Source organism: Myotis lucifugus, unplaced genomic scaffold, assembly GCF_000147115.1.
Source record: "Myotis lucifugus unplaced genomic scaffold, Myoluc2.0 scaffold_76, whole genome shotgun sequence".
In the NCBI taxonomy this organism is placed as follows: Eukaryota; Metazoa; Chordata; class Mammalia; order Chiroptera; family Vespertilionidae; genus Myotis; species Myotis lucifugus.
The window spans coordinates 189,924-211,497 of record NW_005871124.1 but is presented as its reverse complement, the minus strand read 5'-3'; the positions used below and the strand labels follow the sequence as shown (position 1 = coordinate 211,497).

General features: G+C 39.9%; 1 protein-coding gene across 1 annotated transcript in view; it reads right to left on the bottom strand.

Moving 5' to 3' along the window:
- The window catches only part of OTC (ornithine carbamoyltransferase), a 55,117-nt gene that overhangs the window by 28,661 nt on the left and 4,882 nt on the right, over window positions 1-21,574 (bottom strand). The window contains exons 2-5 of the mRNA XM_023755403.1: window positions 19,199-19,337; window positions 17,661-17,742; window positions 8,289-8,376; window positions 2,306-2,459 (exon numbers count right to left, since the gene is read on the bottom strand). Of these exons, the coding sequence (XP_023611171.1) occupies window positions 2,306-2,459; window positions 8,289-8,376; window positions 17,661-17,742; window positions 19,199-19,337 (463 nt within the window). The remainder of the gene's footprint in view (window positions 1-2,305; window positions 2,460-8,288; window positions 8,377-17,660; window positions 17,743-19,198; window positions 19,338-21,574) is intronic.

The window sequence follows — 21,574 nt, the reverse complement described above, 5'->3', positions numbered from 1 at the left end:
GGGTTGAGGAGCTCCCCCCTGTCACGCACAGAGCAGGGCCAATAGGGGAGTTGGGGCACCACCCCCTGTCACACACAGAGCAGGGCAGATCAGGGGGTTGGGGCACTGTCACTGTCACACTCAGGGCAGGGCCCGATGGGGAGGTTATGGCTCTACCCCGTCACACACAGAGCAGGGCCTATGGGGGGGGGTGTTGGGGTGCTGCACCCTGTCATACACAGAGCAGGGCCGATCAGGGGGTTGGGGAGCTCCCCCCTATCAGGCACAGAGCAGGGCTGATCAGGGGGTTGAGGAGCTCCCCCCTGTCATGCACAGAGTAGAGCCGATAGGGGAGTTGGGGCACCGCCCCCTGTCACACACAGAGCAGGGCAGATCAGGGGGTTGGGGTGCTGCACCCTGTCACACTCAGGGCAGGGCCAATGGGGAGGTTATGGCTCTACCCCATTACACACAGAGCAAGGCCCGTGGAGGGGGGTTGGGGCACCACCCTCTATCACCCACAGAGCAGGGCTGATCAGGGGGTTGGGCGCCGCCACTGTCACACTCAGGGCAGGGCCGATGGAGAGGTTATGGCTCTACCCTGTCACACACAGAGCAGGGCCCGTGGGGGGGGGGGGGGTGGGGCGCCGGAACCTTGCACACAAAGAGCCGCAGGGGGTCAGGGGATTGGGGAGGTTCCCCCTATCACCCACAGAGCAGGGCTGATCAGGGGGTTGGGGTGCCTTCCCCTGTCAGGAACAGAGCAGGGAGGATAGAGAGGTTGTGGCCCTGCCCCCTGTCACACACAGAGCAGGGCCGATCAAGGGGTTGGGGAGCTCCCCCCTGTCACACACAGAGCTACAGGGCAATCAGGGGATTGGGGAGCTCCCCCCATCAGGCACAGAGCAGGGCTGATCAGGGGGTTGGGGCGCCTTCCCCTGTCACGAACAAAGCAGGGCGGATAGGGAGGTTGTGGCCCCGCCCCCTGTCACACACAGAGCCGCAGGGCGATCAGGGGGTTTGGGTGCTGCCCCCTGTCATGCTGATCCCAGTGCCGGGAGGCATATTACCCTTTTGCTATATAGAATAGAGGCCTGGTGCACGGGTGGGGCCGGCTGGTTTGCCCTGAAGGGTGTCCTGGATCAGGGTGGGGGTCCCCACTGGGGTGCCTGGCCAGTCTGGGTGAGGGGCTGAGGGCTGTTTTCAGGCTGGTGGGTTGACTGAAGCTCCCAACCGCTCCTTTTTTCTTTTTTTTTTCTATTCTGGGCCAGCTTTAGCTCTGAGGCCTCCTGAAAGCAGGTTTCTGGCCTTTACCTTCTGTATTTGATACAATGTTGTGGTCCGGCTGGCTGAAGCCCGGCTGACTAATGCAGGTTTCTGGGGTTTTGTTTAGCTTCTATATTTGCAACATAGTTGCTTAGAGTTGCAGCTGAGAGGCCGGCAAGTTAGGCGGGGAACGTTGGAGTCCGCAGTCACTGGAGCAAGCAAGCCTCCCTGCTCGCTTCAGTGCATGGCTGCCGGCCGCCATCTTGGCTGACAGTTAATTTGCATAAGGATATGCTGATTAGCCAATGGGAAGGGTAGCAGTTGTACGCCAATTACCATGTTTCTCTTTTATTAGTGTAGATGAGGAGGAATATGGACCTATCCAGTTTTCCCTGTTTCCCCAGAATAGTCCATAGACACAGAAACCATGGTTTTCAGGATTCCCAGTTGCAAAACTATGTAGAATGGCTGTGGCAAAACAAACGAGATAAACCTTTTAAAGTTATTCAAGTTCCTAAATTGGGGGTACATGGCTAAATTTGAGCCTCAATTCTATGTATTCTGCATGTCCTTAACTCTAGTCTCAATCAGTTTATTAAAATGATGGAAATAGCCTTATTCTCAGAAAGTGACTTCATAATTGGCCATTTTGAATATTGAAAGCACACTCCATCAGTTTTCACTCCCAAGCAACTCAGTCTGATGTATGGAGGATTACATAAAGCTTTTCTGTTATGTATGTTCCAGCATTCACTATTCATCCATTGTGTTAGATATGGGACCAAAAAGCAAAAGGGTTGAAAGAACAGGGGATAAAAGAAATGCTTTTCCACAACCCCTCCATATGGAATAACAGTTTCACACACACACACACACACACACACACACACACACACACAGACATTGTTTTTAACAATGCCTTATTCCTTGAATAGCTAGTATACAGACATGCTATAATTCATTACCAAGATTATATTTGAAAACAAAACACCAATACTATGATAGAAATGGTTCTACTTAGAGCTAGTCTCTCTTGTATAAGGCAAGGAAGTAAGCCAACCTGGAGCGTGAGGTAGTCAGCCAGGATCTGGATAGGATGGTACAAATCTGACAGCCCATTGACGATGGGAATGGATGCTTCTTTAGCCAGGATGTCCAGATCTGATTGTTTATACACTCGAGCCAACACTGCATCTGTCATGCTAGATAAGACACTGCAGCAAACCAAGAAAAGATTATCTAAGTTAATTATGCTTAATAATTCCCTCTTTAATACAGAATCTTAAACAGTAATAAGAAATGCTAATAAATTAGAAGTTTTACTAAGTTACAACTACCCATCACCACAACAGATTTAAAAGATAATATTAAATGCATAGTCATTACAGATGGCAAATGTTGTTCCACTGATGTCATAAATAGTGACCACTAATTTTACTATTTTTTAGAGATAAGAAATCAATTGTGGGACTTGCAGTCATAGTGATGAATTATCTATATATATAAAAGCGTAATATGCAAGTCAACTGGACAGTGGAATGACTGGTCGCTAGGATGCACACTGACCACCAGGGGGCAGATGCTCAATGCAGGAGCTGCTCCCAGCCTGCAGGCCCCAATTGCCCAATGGGGAACGGGGAACTGGGGGTGGCAGTGGATGCTGGCAGCACCAGGCCAAGGTGGGTGCGAGCTAGTGGGGCCCTGATCACCCCGCCGGTTGCCACACAGAGGGCAACTGGCATTGGCAGTGGGGGGTGAGGCCAGCTGCCAGCAGCTGGGGAAGGTTGGCCCTGATCACAGGCCAGGCCTAGGGCCCCTACCTGCACACGAATTTCATGTGCCAGGCCTCTAGTAATTATAAGTAGCAGTTGGTAAAGTTAGAGAAAATACCCAAAAGAAGATATACAAAGAAATATTAATGACCTGGAATGAAGCTAATTTTCTTTTGCACCATTCCACAGACAAATATACATTTTCACTATCAAATGGAAAGTACCAGTGTGGTAGCCATGGAGGTGCACACACAGATTGCCTTACAAGAGAGAACCTTCTTGGAAGAGTGACATTAGCTAACAGCCCTAGATGCTATACCTTCAGAATGCACTGCAGCATTCCTGCTGAGGCCCCACTTTCCCCAGGCTGTTCCCACCAATGACTGAGCATGGTGGGGGCATGAGAGGTGGGCCATTCTGCCTGACAGGACACTTTTCTGATAGGCAGTCAGAAAAGTGAGGTTCCTCATCAGCCTGGCTGAGAATTCCTCAGAGCTGCACTCTGATGTTCTTTCTATCCTACTCTTTCCTTCCTTCTCTCCTTTCACTGGGGTCAGATCTGCATCACCCCCTAAAAGCTCTCCCTGGCTAATCCTGCTTCCTCTCCCCTTAATCTTTTACAATTGTTTCCCCAATACATCTCTTGCATGCCTAATTCCATCCAGTAAACCTGAATTGACACAGCTAGCATTTATCCCTTGTCCCTGAACTCTGGATAGTTATCAGCATCTCTGCAACATCATACAACACACACACACACACATACCCCCTACCAAGAAAGCAACACAAATAAACTCATGGCCACAAATTCAAACAATTCATTGAAAGATGGATATTATCATTTTATAGCTGAAGGACCTGAGACATAGAGAGCTTAACTAACTTGCCCTGAATCACACAGCCAATTAAGTTGGAGAAGTTCAGATTCAAATCAAAGTCAGTTTAACTCAAAAGTTCATGTTCTTACCATTACAACACATGACCTCAAATTTGCAGATGAATTGAGTTAAAATCTTGGTTTTTTTATTTAAGAGAATCCCTCAAAACAGAGGCTTCTAATCATTTCAGTTTTAAGAAACAATTCTTAATTTCTTAATGACAAAAAATTTTAGAAATCCTCATGATAGCATTTATATCAAACATAGAGTCATTATTATAAGGTATTCAGTTAGTCTTGGGTTCTAAATCTAACTGTAACTTAGTAGCTGTTTGGCTTTGGACATTTTTTAAAATTTAACTATGGTTTAGTTTCTTCATCTGTAAAACCATAATAATAATATATTTTTAAAAAAGAAAGAAAAAAGTGACACATTCTATTTTGAATGTGTATTTAAGTTTTTCATTCCTTGATCTGATTTTATTTCCCCTCCCTTTAGTGGCTGAGGCAGGACCAACTTGTAAGGGTCCTCAAAATAGCCAGACAGTCAGATGGAGAATCAAGTCCATCAATTATTGACAAGTAGGCACTAGTCTCTTTATTTCAAAGGGCCAGCACTGTTGTTTAAACATTATCTAATCTACTTGCATCTTACAAATGCATTAAGATTTACTTCCTTCCATCTCCTGTTCAATTGCTCTGTGAAAGGCAGTGGGCTTCTCTTGTCTTCTTCAATTTAGATTTATGGAATTTCTGAATCTCAGCAATATCTTGTTTGTCATATATTTTGGCAGATCAAGTAGTAATGAGGTACACAAAAGAAAGTCAGATTTCCACAGTGGTTACTCTACCTTAACTTCTGGCATTTCCATCTCCCATTGCAGCCTCATCTGATATTGCACTAACCTTATTATCCTTCTTCTTGTGCCCTGATGAATTCCTCTTACTCCTCCTTAACTGCACCTGTCCTCAAGGTTCAGCCTTCGGCAATTCTCCTGCTATGAAACTCTGTAGGTCATTTTCTATCACTGAACTTATACTGCTATTTCCCCAGCTTTCAACTTTACTCAAGGTCTTTATCTCCAATGGTCTATGACAATTTATTTGTATTTGGAGGTACAGCCTTTAATGAAATATGTCCAATACCTAATCTATCACCTCCTCCTGAAAGCAGAAATTTCTTTCATTTTCTTCTTCTAATACATACATAAATATTTTAATAATACCTAATCTGAAATAATTTTGTCTCCACTATCAATGTACCCTTTGTAATCACTTATCATGAAGCCATATAAATAGTTTATTAGCTGTCTCTTATTTACCATTCCCTTCACTAATGTGCTAGCATAGATTGAGAGCACAAGAGCCCAGAATTACAATACAACCTTTCAATTCAGAGTCTCTCAAAGTGTGGTTCAGCCACTGTTGCAGCTGAATCATTTCAGGAGCTTGTTAAAATATCGATGCTTATATGAACCCTAACCTGCAGAATTATAAATTATCTCTCCACCTCCTATCTCCACCCCAATCCAAATTACTCTGCAACTGTCTACACGTGGTTTACATTGGGACACACCTCTATTTGAGGACTACCACTTTGTATTTCATATATTTGCATGCATTTGAGTGTATAAAGTTAAACTTAAGTATCAGAACTCCCTCACATTTTAGAAAAGGAAATTAAGATCCAGAGATATTTTCAAGCCATGCAGAAAAGAGTTAAGATTGAAAGCCTGACTACTATCTTTTGAACGCACTGCTTGTAAGATGCCTCTAGATGACATCTGGGAACTTTGGTTTAGACCACTTTTCCACCATTCCCAGGCCTAATAAGAGTTTCTTGATGTGCCAAAACTTTTTTTTACAAACAATACGGTTTAAATTAAACATCTGCTGCCCTAGCTGGTTTGGCTCAGTGGATAGAGTATTGGTCTGTGGACTGAAGGGTCCCAGGTTTGATTCCAGTCAGGGGCACATGCCTGGGTTGTGGGCTCGACCTCCAGTGTGGGATGCTCAGGAAGCAACCAATCAATGATTCTCTCTCATCATTGATGTTTCTATCTCTCTCTCCCTCTCCCTTTATCTATGAAATCAGTAAAAATACATTTTTTAAAAAATAAAAATAAATAAAGTAAACACCTTCTTTCCTCCTGGGAGTCTGGGATTTGGGTAAATGTCAAACAAAGGATGCTATGTGACCATCCCCCAGTAAAACCACCAAGCACTTACTGTCTAAAAAGATTCCCTGGTTGACAACATTTTGCATGTGTTGTGACAACTCATTATCAAGGGAATTAAGCACATCCTGAGTGACTCCACTGGGAGAGGACTAGTGGAAGCTTGCACCTGGTTTCCCTTGAACTTTGTTTCATGTGCCTTTTCCCTTTGCTGCTTATGATTGGTATACTTTCACTGTAATAAATCATAGCCATGGGTATGATCATATTTTGAGTGCTGTGAATCCTTACCGGTGAATCATCAAACATGGTGGTGGTCTTGGGGACCTCATGACACAGAAGCAAATGATTTTCATAACATATTTCACTGACCCTCTCATGGGATGTTTAGAAGAGGCAGTATTCAAAACAGCATAGCCTTAAAAACACAGCATGTTTTAACTGCTGACTTAGCTGCTAAGTCTGAATCATGGTTTCATTGTCTATAAAATTGGGCCAATAATTACTTTGTAAGGTTTTTACAAAGATTTAGAGATAATAGTACAAGAGGTCTATGGTATATACCCTTTAAGGAGGAGTTATTATTTGCATTCAGAGTCTTTTGGATAAGATGGAAGGATAAGAAGGAATTCTATGGTTCAAATTTTATGTATTCATGTATACATGTAGCAATGGATCTAATTACATATATACATGTAGCAATGGATCTAAAAGGTCCCAAACATGTTGGGACTTGTAAGCAGATTGGTTTTTCTCAGGATCTGTGTAGAGCATCTCTGACTAAAAACTTGTGATGGGAATTGTGTACAGAGCAAACACACACACACACACACACAAACATGATTATACTCATCCTCATCTTTCAACCCATGCTTGGTTTCTTGTCCCTTGTTTTGGGGGTCCTGCCCACTCCATTGATTTCTGGGCCCTGACCTCTTTCTGGCTGCCAATCTGCACTCCTTAACTATTTATTGGATGCTCAGCTGTTCCTCCAACTGTACCCTTTTCAAACCACTAGTTCACACATGACTGATTTACCATCAGTCACTTGGTCCTCTATGGAAGATCCCCACTAAAACTCTATCTTGGCTGTGACCCTGGCTTCATCTCTTGACCAGCTTGTTATATTTGCTCTTGAATAAAGTATACTTCACTTTTGTGAAAGGAGAATTATTGGGCAAATATAATCCCAGTCAGTGGCAGCATATTTGGAAGAAAACCTCATTTGTGTTTATTTATTCTTTTTGTTCAACACTTCTTAATACTAACATTGTCTCATCTGAAATAATGTAACAGAAAGATTTAAAGTTGATTTATTTCAAATCTCTTCAGCTACTATAAAAAGGAGGCAGTGTCTGCAAGGAGTTGCTTTATGGCACATCATTTTCAGAAAAACAAAACAAAACATTAATCTTCCATACCAAGGTTAAAATATCTAAACAAAGACATTTGCTCTGTATTTCTCAACCAGACATGATATAATGTTGAGAGTACTGCATGGGGAATCAGTGGCCCCTATGTTTCAATCTTCAGTATAGTTGCTACAAGCCTTTCCCCACCTCTATTTCATCTGGGTAGGGGTGAGCTGCTAGAAATTGTCAATAGTATGTGAGTAGAAGTGATTGTTCCACTTCCTTGCTAAGGTGGCTTTGAAGCAAGTATGTGGTCTCCATGCTTTCTTCCCCTAGCTCCTGGCTGGATGTTGACATCCAGGGTGACCTTAGAGGCCACATGTTGAAGATTGTAGAGCCACTCTCATCCAGAGTCTCTCAATAACCACATAAATAATTATCCGTTTCCTCTTACCAATCAGGAACATCCACACTATGTTAAGCCATTGAGATTTTGAGATTTTGTGTTTATAGTAGTTAGATGTCCCTAATTAAGTTGATTCACCTCTTTATGTGAATCTCTTTGGGTTGTAATAAGGATTAAATAAGTTAGATCAATGCTGACACATAATAAATGCTCAATAATATTTGCTATTAATATTAATATGTGCTTTAATGCTAAGTACATATGAGTCATTGAATGTGTCCATTTCCCAGGACCTCAATTTCTTCAATTGTAAAATATAAGGGTCATGCTTGATGATTCCTAATTTTCCCTAAATTTGAAATTGTATGATCGGTACACTGAGAGAGAAAAGCATATTTTCTTTTTGAAATGTATCCATTAATTTTGAAATAATATTTGAAGCTAAGAAGATTTACAAACCGGGCTGTGTCCGTGAGACTTTCATTCACACCCAAGTGAATGTCTTGTGTGGTAAGAAAACAAGGGTGTCCTCCCAAAAGTGCAAAGCCTACAATAAAAGAAAGAGAAAAAAATGCATTTTGAAAAAAAAGAACTAAAGTGGGAAACACAATTATTAAGTACTGTCACCATCTCAATTGAAAAGTCAAAATCTTTAAAGCTCTCCAACCTCTCTAGTAGGGAATTCCCAAGCAAAGCAAAATAAGGAACCTAGGGAAATTTCGGTATAAGCACTGACCTCTCCTTCAGATGTATGCCTGTTTTTCCATTCTCTTGTGCAAAACCTGGCAGATCAGATATGCTATGTCCCAGGTAGAATCAGAGAACACAAAACACACTAATAGTTCTACTTGCTAAGGATCCTGTAATAGAGTCTACCTCCATTTGTGATGTTTCACTGCTACCAGCTTTCAGGCCCAGCATCACTTTCCATTGGAGGGTTGGAGCAGAGGAGTTACATAATTGGACTTATGTTGCAAAACTTTGGGTGAGAGTTAATAGATTGGACCAGGCAGGTAGTGGCTGAAATGATGAGAAAGTAATAGGGTTCTTGATATATTTTGAAAGTAAAGCCAGCAATAAGAGAACTTCTAGATTCCTCCACCACCCCATTATCCCACTTGCTAGCATCTGTACCCACATATTCTGTTTTCCTTCAGAAAACATACATGTATGCACTAGAAGCCATTCCCCTTGCCTACTCAAGCATGTTACTCTTCCATTTCTCCCTTACATTACCTACATCTCATTTTCTCACTCAATAAAAACAAATGCAAATGTTGTCTTGTCCTTATTTCCCCTACTAGATATCTCTTTAATTCTTTGCTCCCTTTGCAGCAAAACTCTGTTTTTTCTTTTTCTCTTCGGTTCTTCTTTTCTTATTTTCTTCAAACCTATTCCCGTAAGGCTTTGGTCTCCCAACACTGCACCAAAGCTTCTCTCACCAAAGTCACCAATTACCTTCACATTGCTACATCTAGTGGCCATTTCTCTCTTGCCATAGCAGCATTTAACAAAATTGTTCACCACCCTGTCCTTGATAAAAATTTCTTGCCATACTCTCTAGGATACCACACCATCTTCCTTTTATATCTACTTGGTCATTGGTCCTTCTCAGTCTCCATTTTCTTTTCCCTGACCTCTTCCTTATAAAAAAAACTTGAGTCATCCTTAATGTCTCTCTCTTACCCAATACATCAGGAATCTTGTTGGCTCTCCCTTCAATACATACCCAGAATCTATATATCTTACTCCCTCCATTGTTACCACCCTGCCCCAACTTCTATGTACTATAGTTACATATTAACATATTTCACTGTTTCTATCTTGCCTCCATCCCCACCCCAACACTCTATTCTCAATAGAGATTCTTTTAAAATGCGTGTTAGATCATGTCCCTCCTTCATTCAAAACCATCCAAAGTTTTCCCGTTTTACTCAGAGTAAAGCCAAAATCCAAATAATGGAATACATGTTTTTCTCCCAATTCCAGGCACATTTTTCTCCTTTCTGAGAGCATTTATCACCTTCCACTGATATTGTATTATCATTCACTTATTGATTGTCTATTATTTATTGTTTGTGTACCCACACGGAGGCAGGGGTTTTTCTTTATTTTGTTCACTGATGTATCACTCTCAAGAATCTAGAACAGGGGTGGGCAAACTTTTCGACTCAAGGGCCACAATGGGTTCTTAAACTGGACCGGAGGGCCGGAACAAAAGCATGGATGGAGTGTTTGTGTGAACTAATATAAATTCAAAGTAAACATCATTACATAAAAAGGTACAGTCTTTTTTTTTTTTTTTAGTTTTATTCATTTCAAACGGGCCGGATCCGGCCCGCGGGCCATAGTTTGCCCACGGCTGATCTAGAATAAATTGTGGTACATAGTAATTGCTCAACAAATACTTGTTGAATGGATTTAGGAGGGATTTTGACTCTGGAAAGAGGACCCATTCTTTTCATTTGCAAACATCTAATTTTGTTAACAGAAAGAACAGAATGTTCTATTATGTGTGAAGTGAAGTAATGGAATTTAGGCACCGAAATAAATATGAATACTGAAAATTCATCTAGAAAGTATTTATTGTGTGTCTACTATATGCCTAGCATGGGGATGATTGTAATTGAAGATTGAGGACTATGGAAGAACATTTCACACAAAGTTTAAGACCTCTGGGCAGAAATGCTCCAAGTCACACTCTTATTTTGACTAGAAGTCATTTTGCTGTAATAACCCAGGATTAGTTCATTTTCATTTTCCTCTGAGGTAGGTGGAGGAAGGGGGGTTATAGAAAGTGTTAAGAAGTAGGATCAAAGCCTTCAGCAGTTCTTAAAGAAGATAAAATGGGGGACATTGACTCTGAGAAGAAATTGCTGAGGAGAGGAGGGCAGAGGGATGGGTCTCTACTCTCTCTTCAACCTTCATCAAATATTTTTGAACAAAGAGTTTCTTCTGTTAATATCTTAATTTATGTCTGGGGATATAATAGTAGCTGTTATTTTGCTCAAAAGAATTCATGGCCCTAGCCTGTTTGGCTCAGTGGATAGAGCGTCAGCCTGCAGACTGAAGGGTCCCAGGTTTAATTCCGATCAAGGGCACATACTGGGTTGCGGGCTCGGTCCATCGTGCAGGAGGCAGCTTATCAATGATTCTCTCTCATCATTGATGTTTCTAGCTCTCCCTCTCCCTTTCTCTCTGAAATCAATTTATATATATATATATATAATATGTATATGTATGTATGTATATTCATGCACTAGAAATCTGGGGGCTCTTCATGCACTAGAAATCTGGGGGCTCTGAAGGCTCTTGCTGATAGAACTAAGGCAGTCATTAACTTCTCTCTGTTCTTCACTTTCCTACCTGCAGAATGGTATCATGATTTTTATATTGCCACCTTTGTAAAGGTGTTGAATTTGAAACAGCTTGGAAAATACCAGCTTCTATTTCACCTTAAAAGTCAAATACTAATGTTAAATAATGAAAAGAGTCATCTCTTAGGATATCCTGTGATTTTTCTATCAGCTACTGCACTTAACAAGATTAATAAATGTATCTGTCTATCTGCTCAATTAACTTGCAATAAAATAATATAATCATAAGTAAACACACAGGAGAATTGCACAGTTTTCCAGGCAGGCATACACAAAGAGTGAGTGAGGAATAAAGGATCTACAAGTACACACAATGACATTGAGATATCTCACTAACATAAATTTGAACAAAATAAGCCAGATACAAAAGAGCATATGCTGAATGATTCCACTTATATAATGCTCCCAAACAGGCAAAACTGGTAAAAAAAACATCTGCAATGTTCAAAACCAGGATAATGGTAACCCTAGGATGGGGGGAGTAGTAACTGGAAGGAGATACAAGGGAGGGCTTCTGATTGCTATTAATGTCCTGTTTATCTATCTGGGTATTAGTTACAAGGATGTGTTCACTGTAAGAATTCATTGAACTATATGCTTAATGGTTTGTTTACTTTCTATAGGTGTGTTACACTTAAATTAATAAAAAATATTACATGGCCCTAGCCAGTTTGGTTCAGTGGATAGAGCATCGGCCTGCAGACTGAAGGGTCCCAGGTTCAATTCTGGTCTAGGGGAGGTACCTTGGTTGCAGGCACATCCCCAATAGGAGGTGTTCAGGAGGCAGCTGATGGATGTTTCTCTCTCATCGATCTTTCTAACTCTCTATCCCTCTCCCTTCCTCTCTGTAAAAAATCAATAAAAAATATATTTAAAAATATATATATATGTATTACATGAATACCTGGCCAGGCACGGCTCAGTGGTTGAGCATTTACCTGTGAACCAGGAGGTCTCAGTTTGATTCCCGGTCAGAGCAAATGCCCGGGATGCAGGCTCCATCCCCAGTAGGGGGCCCGATTAATGATTCTCATCATTGATCTTTCTATCTCTTTCTCCCTTTCCTGTCCTCTCTGAAATAAAGTAAGTATATTTTAAAATATTACATGAGCAATTAATATCGCTTAAGTTGAGTGGAAAATGTTATTCTGTCCCCTGGAATAAGTAGAAATACTGCTATATCTCTGCTACTCAGAATTGTGATGGAATTCTCAAGGATTGTCTGGTGAGGATCACCTCATCCCAGAGGCTGGCATAAATCCAAGGTAGCAACAGACAGTTTTAATTACATCCTATTTTCATTCTAAGTACCAAGGTAAAGGTTTTGATGAAAAATTGTGCCAACTATTATTATGCACATTTACATAATAGAAAAGCTCTACCATGTTCTTGGTTGAGGTTTACCATTTCTGTAAGCATTTAAAGCAGCTCCTTACTCTGACTGATTCTTCTACTGTTGAGCTTGGCAAAATGCCATATGAAATTAGAACTAATGATGAATACTCTGTGAACCATAACTTTTTATGGTCTTATGTTCCTTTTCCCATGTATTTGTTGCAACAGTTTATGATTTTGTGCAAGTTTCAGAGCCCTTCTTTATAGAAAGCCTCCATTTAACAAGATGCTTAATGCCACCTGTAGAAATGATTTTACTGGAATAATACATGACTATCACATGTCTAAATTAAATTATATGCTTACAAAATAAATTTAATAATAGCTTCCAATCCTGGGTCTGCTATTTATTAGCTATGTGTCCGTGGGCTATTTGTTGAACCTGTTTCAGCCTATGGTCTCACCCCTACAGAGTTGTCATGAGATTAGGTGAGACAATCCATGTAATTAATGTAGAGTACTTGATACAGGGTCTATTAAAAACTTATTAAATATTCACTCTTGGTTTCATTAATAGCGTAACAATCACAGTAAATGTGATTAATAAAAAATATATCTTATATAGGGATATTTGATATTAAAAATAACATTTGAGGAAACCAAGATGGCAGCATAGGTAAACACCTGAATTGCTGCCTCGCAAAACCACTTCAAAAATACAACTAAAAGACAAAACAGACATCATCCAGAACCACAGAAAGGCTGGCTGAGTGGAAATTCTACAACTAGAAGGAAAGAGAAAAGCACTGAGACTCAGAGGAGGTACGGAAGTAAAGTGCAGAGGTACAGAAGCACACGCTGAAAGGGCTGGCAGCTGAGGACATGGCGCACGTGGAAAGGGCTGGCAGCTGAGGACGCAGTTGTCTTTTTCAATCGGGGGGGAGTCTCAAGCTCCCGACTGCTCTGAACTCCAGTTCTGGGTGAGTCTCTGGGGACCCAGACTAATACGGGGAGAAATTGGACTGTCTGGCATCCGGCAGGACTCGAGGGCCGCTTTCTCTCAGAGGTGCTTGCAGCCATTACCAGCACACAGAGATGCAGGGCCTCTTAGGGTAGGACTGGAGAGCAGCCATAGCTGCTTGCTCTGACCTATTGATCCCCTGAGACCCCGCCCCACCCAAGCTGTGCACAGAGGCTTTTGCATATGAAAGGCCTGGCCCTTTGCAATCTGAAAATTACCTAACAAACTGCAGCTGAATCAGAGAGACCCAGAACTTCCAAAAGAAGGTCCAAGGCCCCATAGCAGCTTGCATTGCTTCACAGCTGGGCCTCATCTGGGCACCTCCAAACCCCAAACAAAGAAGAGGAATCTGCAGATCTCTCTGTAGCTCCTGCTGGGTAGCCTCAGGCAGAGGCTAAATTAGCACCTCCTTAGAGATCCAAGAGCCAGTGTACCCAGTGGTCGGAGTGGGACCATCCAGATTACAACTCCTCAGATCCATAAGGGACATGCTCAGGGGGCAGACTTAGTGAGCACCAAAGCCCCACTGAAGCAAGTCTTGCCCCAGAAGGGTGTCTCCAGCACAGAAGTTCTCCCACTGTAGACACAGCTGATTCTCACAGCCAATTGGCCTGGAGGTCAATTCCTCCCAGTGATACCTACAACAATCAAGGCTTAACTACAACAAGACTGTGCACAAAGCCCACAAGGAGGTGCACCAAGAGTGTCCACCTCAGGTAATTGGGGAGACTGAGCCTATAGAACACCTAGCACACAAAGCCACTCTATCAACACAGGGAAGCATAAAAAATACGGAGACAAAGAAACAGGTCACAAATGACAGAAATGGAGGAAAGCAAACTACTGGCTATAGAGTTCAAAACCACGATTATAAGGTTTTTCAAGAATTTTCTAGAAACCGCAGATAAATTTTGTGAGACCCTCAAGAAATCTAGTGAGACCGCCGACAAATTTAGTGAGACCCTCAAGAAATCTAGTGAGACCCTCGAGGTTATGAAAAAGGACCAACTAGAAATTAAGCATACACTGACTGAAATAAAGGATATTATGCAGAGTTCCAACAGCAGACTAGAGGATCGCAAGAATCAAGTCAAAGATTTGAAATACAAAGAAACAAAAATCACCCAACCGGAAAAACAAAAAGAAAAAATAATCCAGCCGAAACCGGTTTGGCTCAGTGGATAGAGCGTCGGCCTGTGGACTGAAAGGTCCCAGGTTTGATTCCGGTCAAGGGCATGTACCTGGGTTGCGGGCACATGCCCAGTAGGAGATGTGCAGGAGGCAGCTGATCGATGTTTCTCTCTCATCGATGTTTCTAACTATCTCTCTCCCTTCCTCTCTGTAAAAAATTAATAAAATATATTTTAAAAAAGAAAAAAAAGAAAAAAGAATCCAAAAATATGAAGATAGTGTAAGGAGCCTCTGGGACAACTTCAAGCGTACCAAAATCTGAATTATGGGGGTGCCAGAAGAAGAGAGAGAGCAAGATATTGAAAACCTATTTGAAGAAATAATGACAGAAAACTTCCCCTACCTGGTGAAAGAAATAGACTTACAAGTCCAGGAAGCGCAGAGAACCCCAAACAAAAGGAATCCGAAGAGGACCACACCAAGACACATCATAATTAAAATGCCAAGAGCAAAAGACAAAGAGAGAATCTTAAAAGCAGCAAGACAAAAACAGTCAGTTACCTACAAGGGAGTACCCATAGGACTGTCAGCTAATTTCTCAACAGAAACTATGCAGGCCAGAAGGGAGTGGCAAGAAATATTCAAAGTGATGAATAGCAAGAACCTACAACCAAGATTATTTTACCCAGCAAAACTATCATTCAGAATTGAAGGTCAGATAAAGAGCTTCACAGATAAGAAAAAGCTAAAGGAATTCATCACCACCAAACCAGTATTATATGAAATGCTGAAAGGTATCCTTTAAGAAGAGAAAGAGGAAGAAAAAGGTAAAGATAAAAATTATGAACAACAAATACACACCTATCAACAAGTGAATCTAAAAATCAAGTGAATAAATAATCTGATGAACAGAATAAACTGGTGAATAGAATAGAATCAGGGGCATAGTCAGGGAGTGGACTGACTATTCTCGGGGGGGAAAGGGGTGTGGGGGGTGTGGGAAGAGACTGGACAAAAATTGTACACCTATGGATGAGAACAGTGGGTGGCGGGGGTAAGGGCAGAGGGTGGGGTGGGAACTGAGTGGAGGGGAGCTAAGGGGGGAAAAGAGGAAGAACTGTAATAATCTGAACAATAAAGATTTAATTTTAAAAAATAATAATAACATTTGAACAGAGAAAATGGCAGAAAACATCATCAACTAAGAAGAATTAGCTTTAAATACTTAAAATTCAGAAATTTCTATGTATTAATTATTTTTATAACTTCAAAAAAGAACACTCCTGTACCAATGATAAAATAAAATGCTGTCCAAATCATGGAAGACCAGTGTTGAAAGGTAGCAGAATTTGAGAATTACTAACTGGGGCCAGCTTTAAAGAGCAAAATATTTTCATCTGTTTTCTTTCTAAGATTATAAAGATTAAGTGGTACCTTATATGTTTCCCCTCCTCCTCCTTCCTTCTTTCAGGAGACAATTCAAGTGCATTAATAAGAACAGTGAACTTGGCATCTGAATCCTGTTGTGATTTGTATTAATTGAGTGAACTTAGGAAGTCACTTAATCCTTCTGAACTTTATTTTGTTATGTTACTGATCGTTACAAGGCAAGAATGGCATGAAGTAGATGTTTGCTTCTAAGTTCTAGAAAGCTCTGATGCTTGTAAGTAGGATAAGGTATTTGAAGAATCAAACAATGTGTTTTTGTGATACCTCCTCCCTGATCCTATTCATTTGCCCATTTGGGCAGTCATATTGTTGCTTCAAGGGAGGTCTGATATAACAGAAATGCAGAGAGAAAGAAAAGCTTATAAACTTCAAAATAGATTTTTTGAAACTTAGACCAGATACTCATTTGAGAAAAAATAATTTTTGACAGCCTAGGATTCCAGCTACAAACAATAGATTTGAAAGAATACATGAAAAATCAGAGTGAGTTGTTTTTCCTACTTTATCACTGGGCCCTCAATATTTGGAACTGGAAGGGGAACAAGAGGAACGAGAGAGAAGCAACAGAAATAGAGATTGATGGGTATTTGACACTGTTAACTCCTGTCTATTCCCCAGGCCAAGTACTTCAGGTTGGGGAGCATGATGGACATTTCAGAAGAGTTTGGGGAACCCTAGAGCAGAGACACCTGTGTCATGCTTTTAAGACAGAGCTCTAGGAGGCAACAAATGTTATAGAACTCCCTGGCACCCAGCATGAGGAAGGAACAATAGAGTAGAGATAGCCTTGCAGTATCTCTGTGCCCAGTGTAGCGTGGAGAGCTGCCAAGAAATTGAGAGAGCCAAACTAAGATATATTTCAGGTCTTGTGATCAGAGTGAAGCAAACTCCACAGTGAATGGGAGACAACAAAGGTTCAATACGAATACAGAGGACTTCAGCATGGGTCAATGAAGATGTCTTGATGACCAATGACCAGATATCCATAGTCCTAGATGTCTTGACATTCTCATACTCTCTAGGACTTAACCACAGCTGTAATATAAGGTATAGGAGACACTAAATTGGCAAAACGAACCCTGAAATGACTGAGGATTGTGTAATGTTGCAGGCATTAGGTTTCCACCATCTAGAAAAATTGGTATAAATAAGAAAAAGTTCTTCATATATTAGAAAAATACACATTTCTTGACCACATGAGTTTGAAGAATGAGAATTTGTGTCCACTTAAATTTTGTACTTAACACAAAGTGCTTCTATTTGGGACTTCTACTCAAGTCCTCATTGAATTCCTATAGATGAAGCCAATCTTTCTGCTTAAAGATTCTATGATAATTGGAAAGGGCATTTAGAAGCTTGCACTGATACTCCCAAAGACAGTATTTCCCCTTTATGGTTGCCAAAGAGAAAGACAGACCCCCCCTCCCCATACACACACACCCTGGGCTATTCCTTTCTCCCAGATCCTCACTCTCTGGCCCTTCTTCAACAGAAGGGTGAGTTTGTTGGTGGACTCACCTGTTTCTGTTGACAATCTTGTTCGAGTGCTTCTTTTTTCAAAAATCATGCCTAAAGATTTCCCTTGTAATAAAGGCAAATACTGAAAATCAAAGACAAGAATATAATTAAGATGAAAAATATATTTATATCCAATATCAAGGATTATATTTCAAAACTTATTCTTTACATTGTCAAAAGTGTAGAATAATTAATCACTACTTCCAAATAAGTATTCAAAATGTTACTTAAAAAGTGAATTTAAAGTGGGTTTTTTGCCTTTTCTATACAAATGGGTGAAGGGAATAGGAACTCCCAAAGATTATTGACATAATTAGAAAGTATTATTACTTGCTTTGGGTTCAATCTGAACACTTCTTTCAAAGTATATTAGTATTTCACCTTGGGACCAACTTCTTACTTAAATCCATGGAAATCCCCATCAGTGTTCAATGACCTTGAAGATGCTTGGTTTGGAAATGTTTTCTCAGCTAGGAACATGTTACCCTGTTACAACATGGGCAGTAAGACTCCTAAAGGTGAAGCCTCAGGCTGTCTGCTACACTCATTATGCATCCTTGTGGGAGTGCAAGGGCTTTGTTTCTGAAAGTCCTGTGGAAACAATTTGGAGAGTTTGGTGTGGGGTGGGGCTCTTCCTCCTTCCTCTTCTATAGATGGACTTTCCCGATAGGATGAGCTCTGGAACAAATAGATTCCTGCCAGCTAAACATCCTCACACACAATGTAAAGAACAAAGGCCTAAGATTTGAGGGGGATGTTTCTCCTTATTTCAGATCTTCCATAGGAATAGCATCCCATAACAGTTGGAGTCACTCTGTTTTAGGTTTGTTTTTAAGGAACTTGTAGAGCTGGTGAACTAGATAAGAAAACCAGGGTTGTGTAAAACTTTTTCAGCCTGAAACCAGCTCTTTATAAAAGCTTTTTATCCAAGTTTGGAATACAAAAATGCTTCCACAATTAAGCAGTCTAAATGAAGCTACTGCATTAATTAAGCATGTGCAAACATAAATTGCTCAAAAAGCAGAATAATGATTTCAGCTAAGCACCATATCTCATTTTCCCTCTACTTGGTTAACATTTGTTTCTTTGCTAATATAAAATTTTAAAACACTGTCACATCAACTGTAAATTTTTGATATCCTAATGATCATATATCTGATATGCATTCGCAATTGAAAGTTTTGGCTAGAAAAATAATATATCATCCTTATTTTTAACTTGATAGAAAACACACAAAGAAAATAAAGGAGGCATGAAAATAAAATCTTTCTGGAGAATGATTCTTTAGGTTCTGATCCAGTTAATAATGAATTTCAACATTCCACATGAAAGAAGTGCAATGACTTGTCATTGAATAACTGATTTTTATGCTTTTTATGTGCCTGTACACTCAGTAATCAATTACCTTGACTGTGTGGTTCCATTACTTGCTACTGTTTAGGAATTTTAATGTGTTTTCTTTTCCCTCTTTCTTTGTAAGGCTGTCTTTACAAAATCTGATTGGTAGCAATGGAAGGTAAGATAAAAATGCTACATACCTCTCCTTTCTGTTTTATCCTAAATTTCAGATCTGCTGATAGCCATAGCATATACTTAATTTCTTCTCCTGTAAAGTTCTTTAGAGTGAGAAGGTCACGACCCTTCAGCTGCACTTTATTTTGTAATGGTTGGCCACATCTACAAAAGAAGAAAAGAAAAGAATATATATATATATATATATATATATATATATATATATATATATATATATATATATAACATGTCCTGTAGTGACTCATTGTTTTATTCTTGAAACAAAATAGTAAATCACATGTAACCTCATGTGTCTCTGCAAAGTGCTAACGCATTGAAATTGATATGGCTGTGGTTGGCATTTTAGATACGCTTTATTTTTATTGTTGAGAGAAAAGAATTTGAAGAAAGAAATTGAATTCTGTTTTGGCATTGATAAAGCTGTTTCTTTTTAGTTTTTTAACATTTATCTTTATTGTTGAAGGTATTACAGATGTCCCCTTTATTCCCCCCTTTAATCCCTTCTTACTTTATGATTCCCAGGTATGGGCCTGAGATTAGTGCACTAATTGTAATTGTCTGCCAGAAACTGAGACAGAAAGAGTACTATTTTAATATTCTGTTACATTTGATGATAATTTGTTATTTGAGATGATCAGTATATAAAATGGACAGCATTTCTTTCAGTATTCCCAGTGTTATCCCTAATTAACAATAATTACTATTATATATCATTAGAAATTATGAGTAACCAAGGGCAAAATGTGGTTTACCACATGTATTAAACATTAATTTTATCAGGAGTAGAACAACTGTGACAAAATTATCATGCTTAAATTTCAGCCTAAGAAGAGACCTTGAGCTACTTGAGATAAAGAGTAAATTCTATGGTAGGATTTATGTATGTCTTTTTTCATTGATGGTGATAGGTAGGAAAATCATAAATTCACTCAATTTGTTGTTTCCACTACATGATGTCATATAACTTAGACAAATGAATATTTCACTAAATATTCAACTTTCTGGCAGTTGATTTGTTCATTTAGTGTTCAGTAGGTGAGCAGATTTTTTCAGTAGATTTTTGTGAGATTAAGCCCTTTAAAGATTCTATTATTAAAGAAAGGAACATCCATAATGATGATTTGTGAGTTAGTTGGCTAAATGGTTGATTGATTGATTTAATAGAAGATACTAATGACATATTAAACTCCAATAGAAAGTAGTGTTTTCCACTTATATGTGAATCAAAATTTTGGTTAACATTCCTATTTCAAAGATGTACCTTTTTTTTCAAAGATTTGAAATACGAAGAAGCAAAAATCACCCAACCGGAAAAACAAAAAGAAAAAATAATCCAGCCGAAACCGGTTTGGCTCAGTGGATAGAGCGTCGTCCTGTGGACTGAAAGGTCCCAGGTTCGATTCCGGTCAAGGGCAGGTACCTTGGTTGCGGGCACATCCCCAGTAGGAGGTGTGTAGGAGGCAGCTGATCAATGTTTCTCTCTCATTGATGTTTCTAACTCTCTATCCCTCTCCCTTCCTCTCTGTAAAAAATCAATAAAAATATATTTTAAAAAAGATTATTGTATACCATTTCTTCTGTTCAGAACACTGTCCTCTGAGTTCTCAAGACTGACTTTTTCTTTTCCTTAGGCTGGAGGCTTAAATACCATCTCCTATCCAATTCCTTCCCTGACAGTACTAAGTAGTTTCCACTTTGCCTTCATTTTGTTCATAATACTGCTCACAATTTTAATATATATGTATGCTTCTGTTTATTGCTTACTTTTTATCTTTCCATTGGATTACATGATCCATGATATCAGACATCCTGCCTGTTTTATTCATTAATATTTATGCACTGCTTACTGAAATGACTGGGATAAATTTAGAGATTTGTCATGACGGATTTTCAACGCTCTGACCCAAGATCTGATGACAAAAAAGAACACCAAGACCCCCAAACAGAATTAATGTTGAGGTAAGAACAAGTATGGGCTGTGGCTCAGGCCTAAGAGTCTTGGAAGAGAATTGATTTGCTAAAGCTGAAATCCTCTAGGGCTCAAACACTCCAATACAGTATTTGCAGTCCTGGGAATAATGGTTAGACATAAGAATGTGAAACAAAGTTATAACCTTGTATCCCAAGCAGAGCAGTCTGAGTCAAGTGCAAAAACTTGGAAAACTGATGAGAGGACATGATGGAACAAGTTTTTATCTATGGCAGAATGAGGGCCAAATCCAAAGTACTGTGACAGTGAATTATATGGATATTTGGTTCTCTCTCTCCTCTAACCCCTTTTGGACAGAATAAGTCCCCAGGAGTCTTAAAGACAAAAGGGGTGGAGAAGTAGATACATCATACTGGCATGTGAGTGCTTCTGTGGTAAACTAGAATTTTTT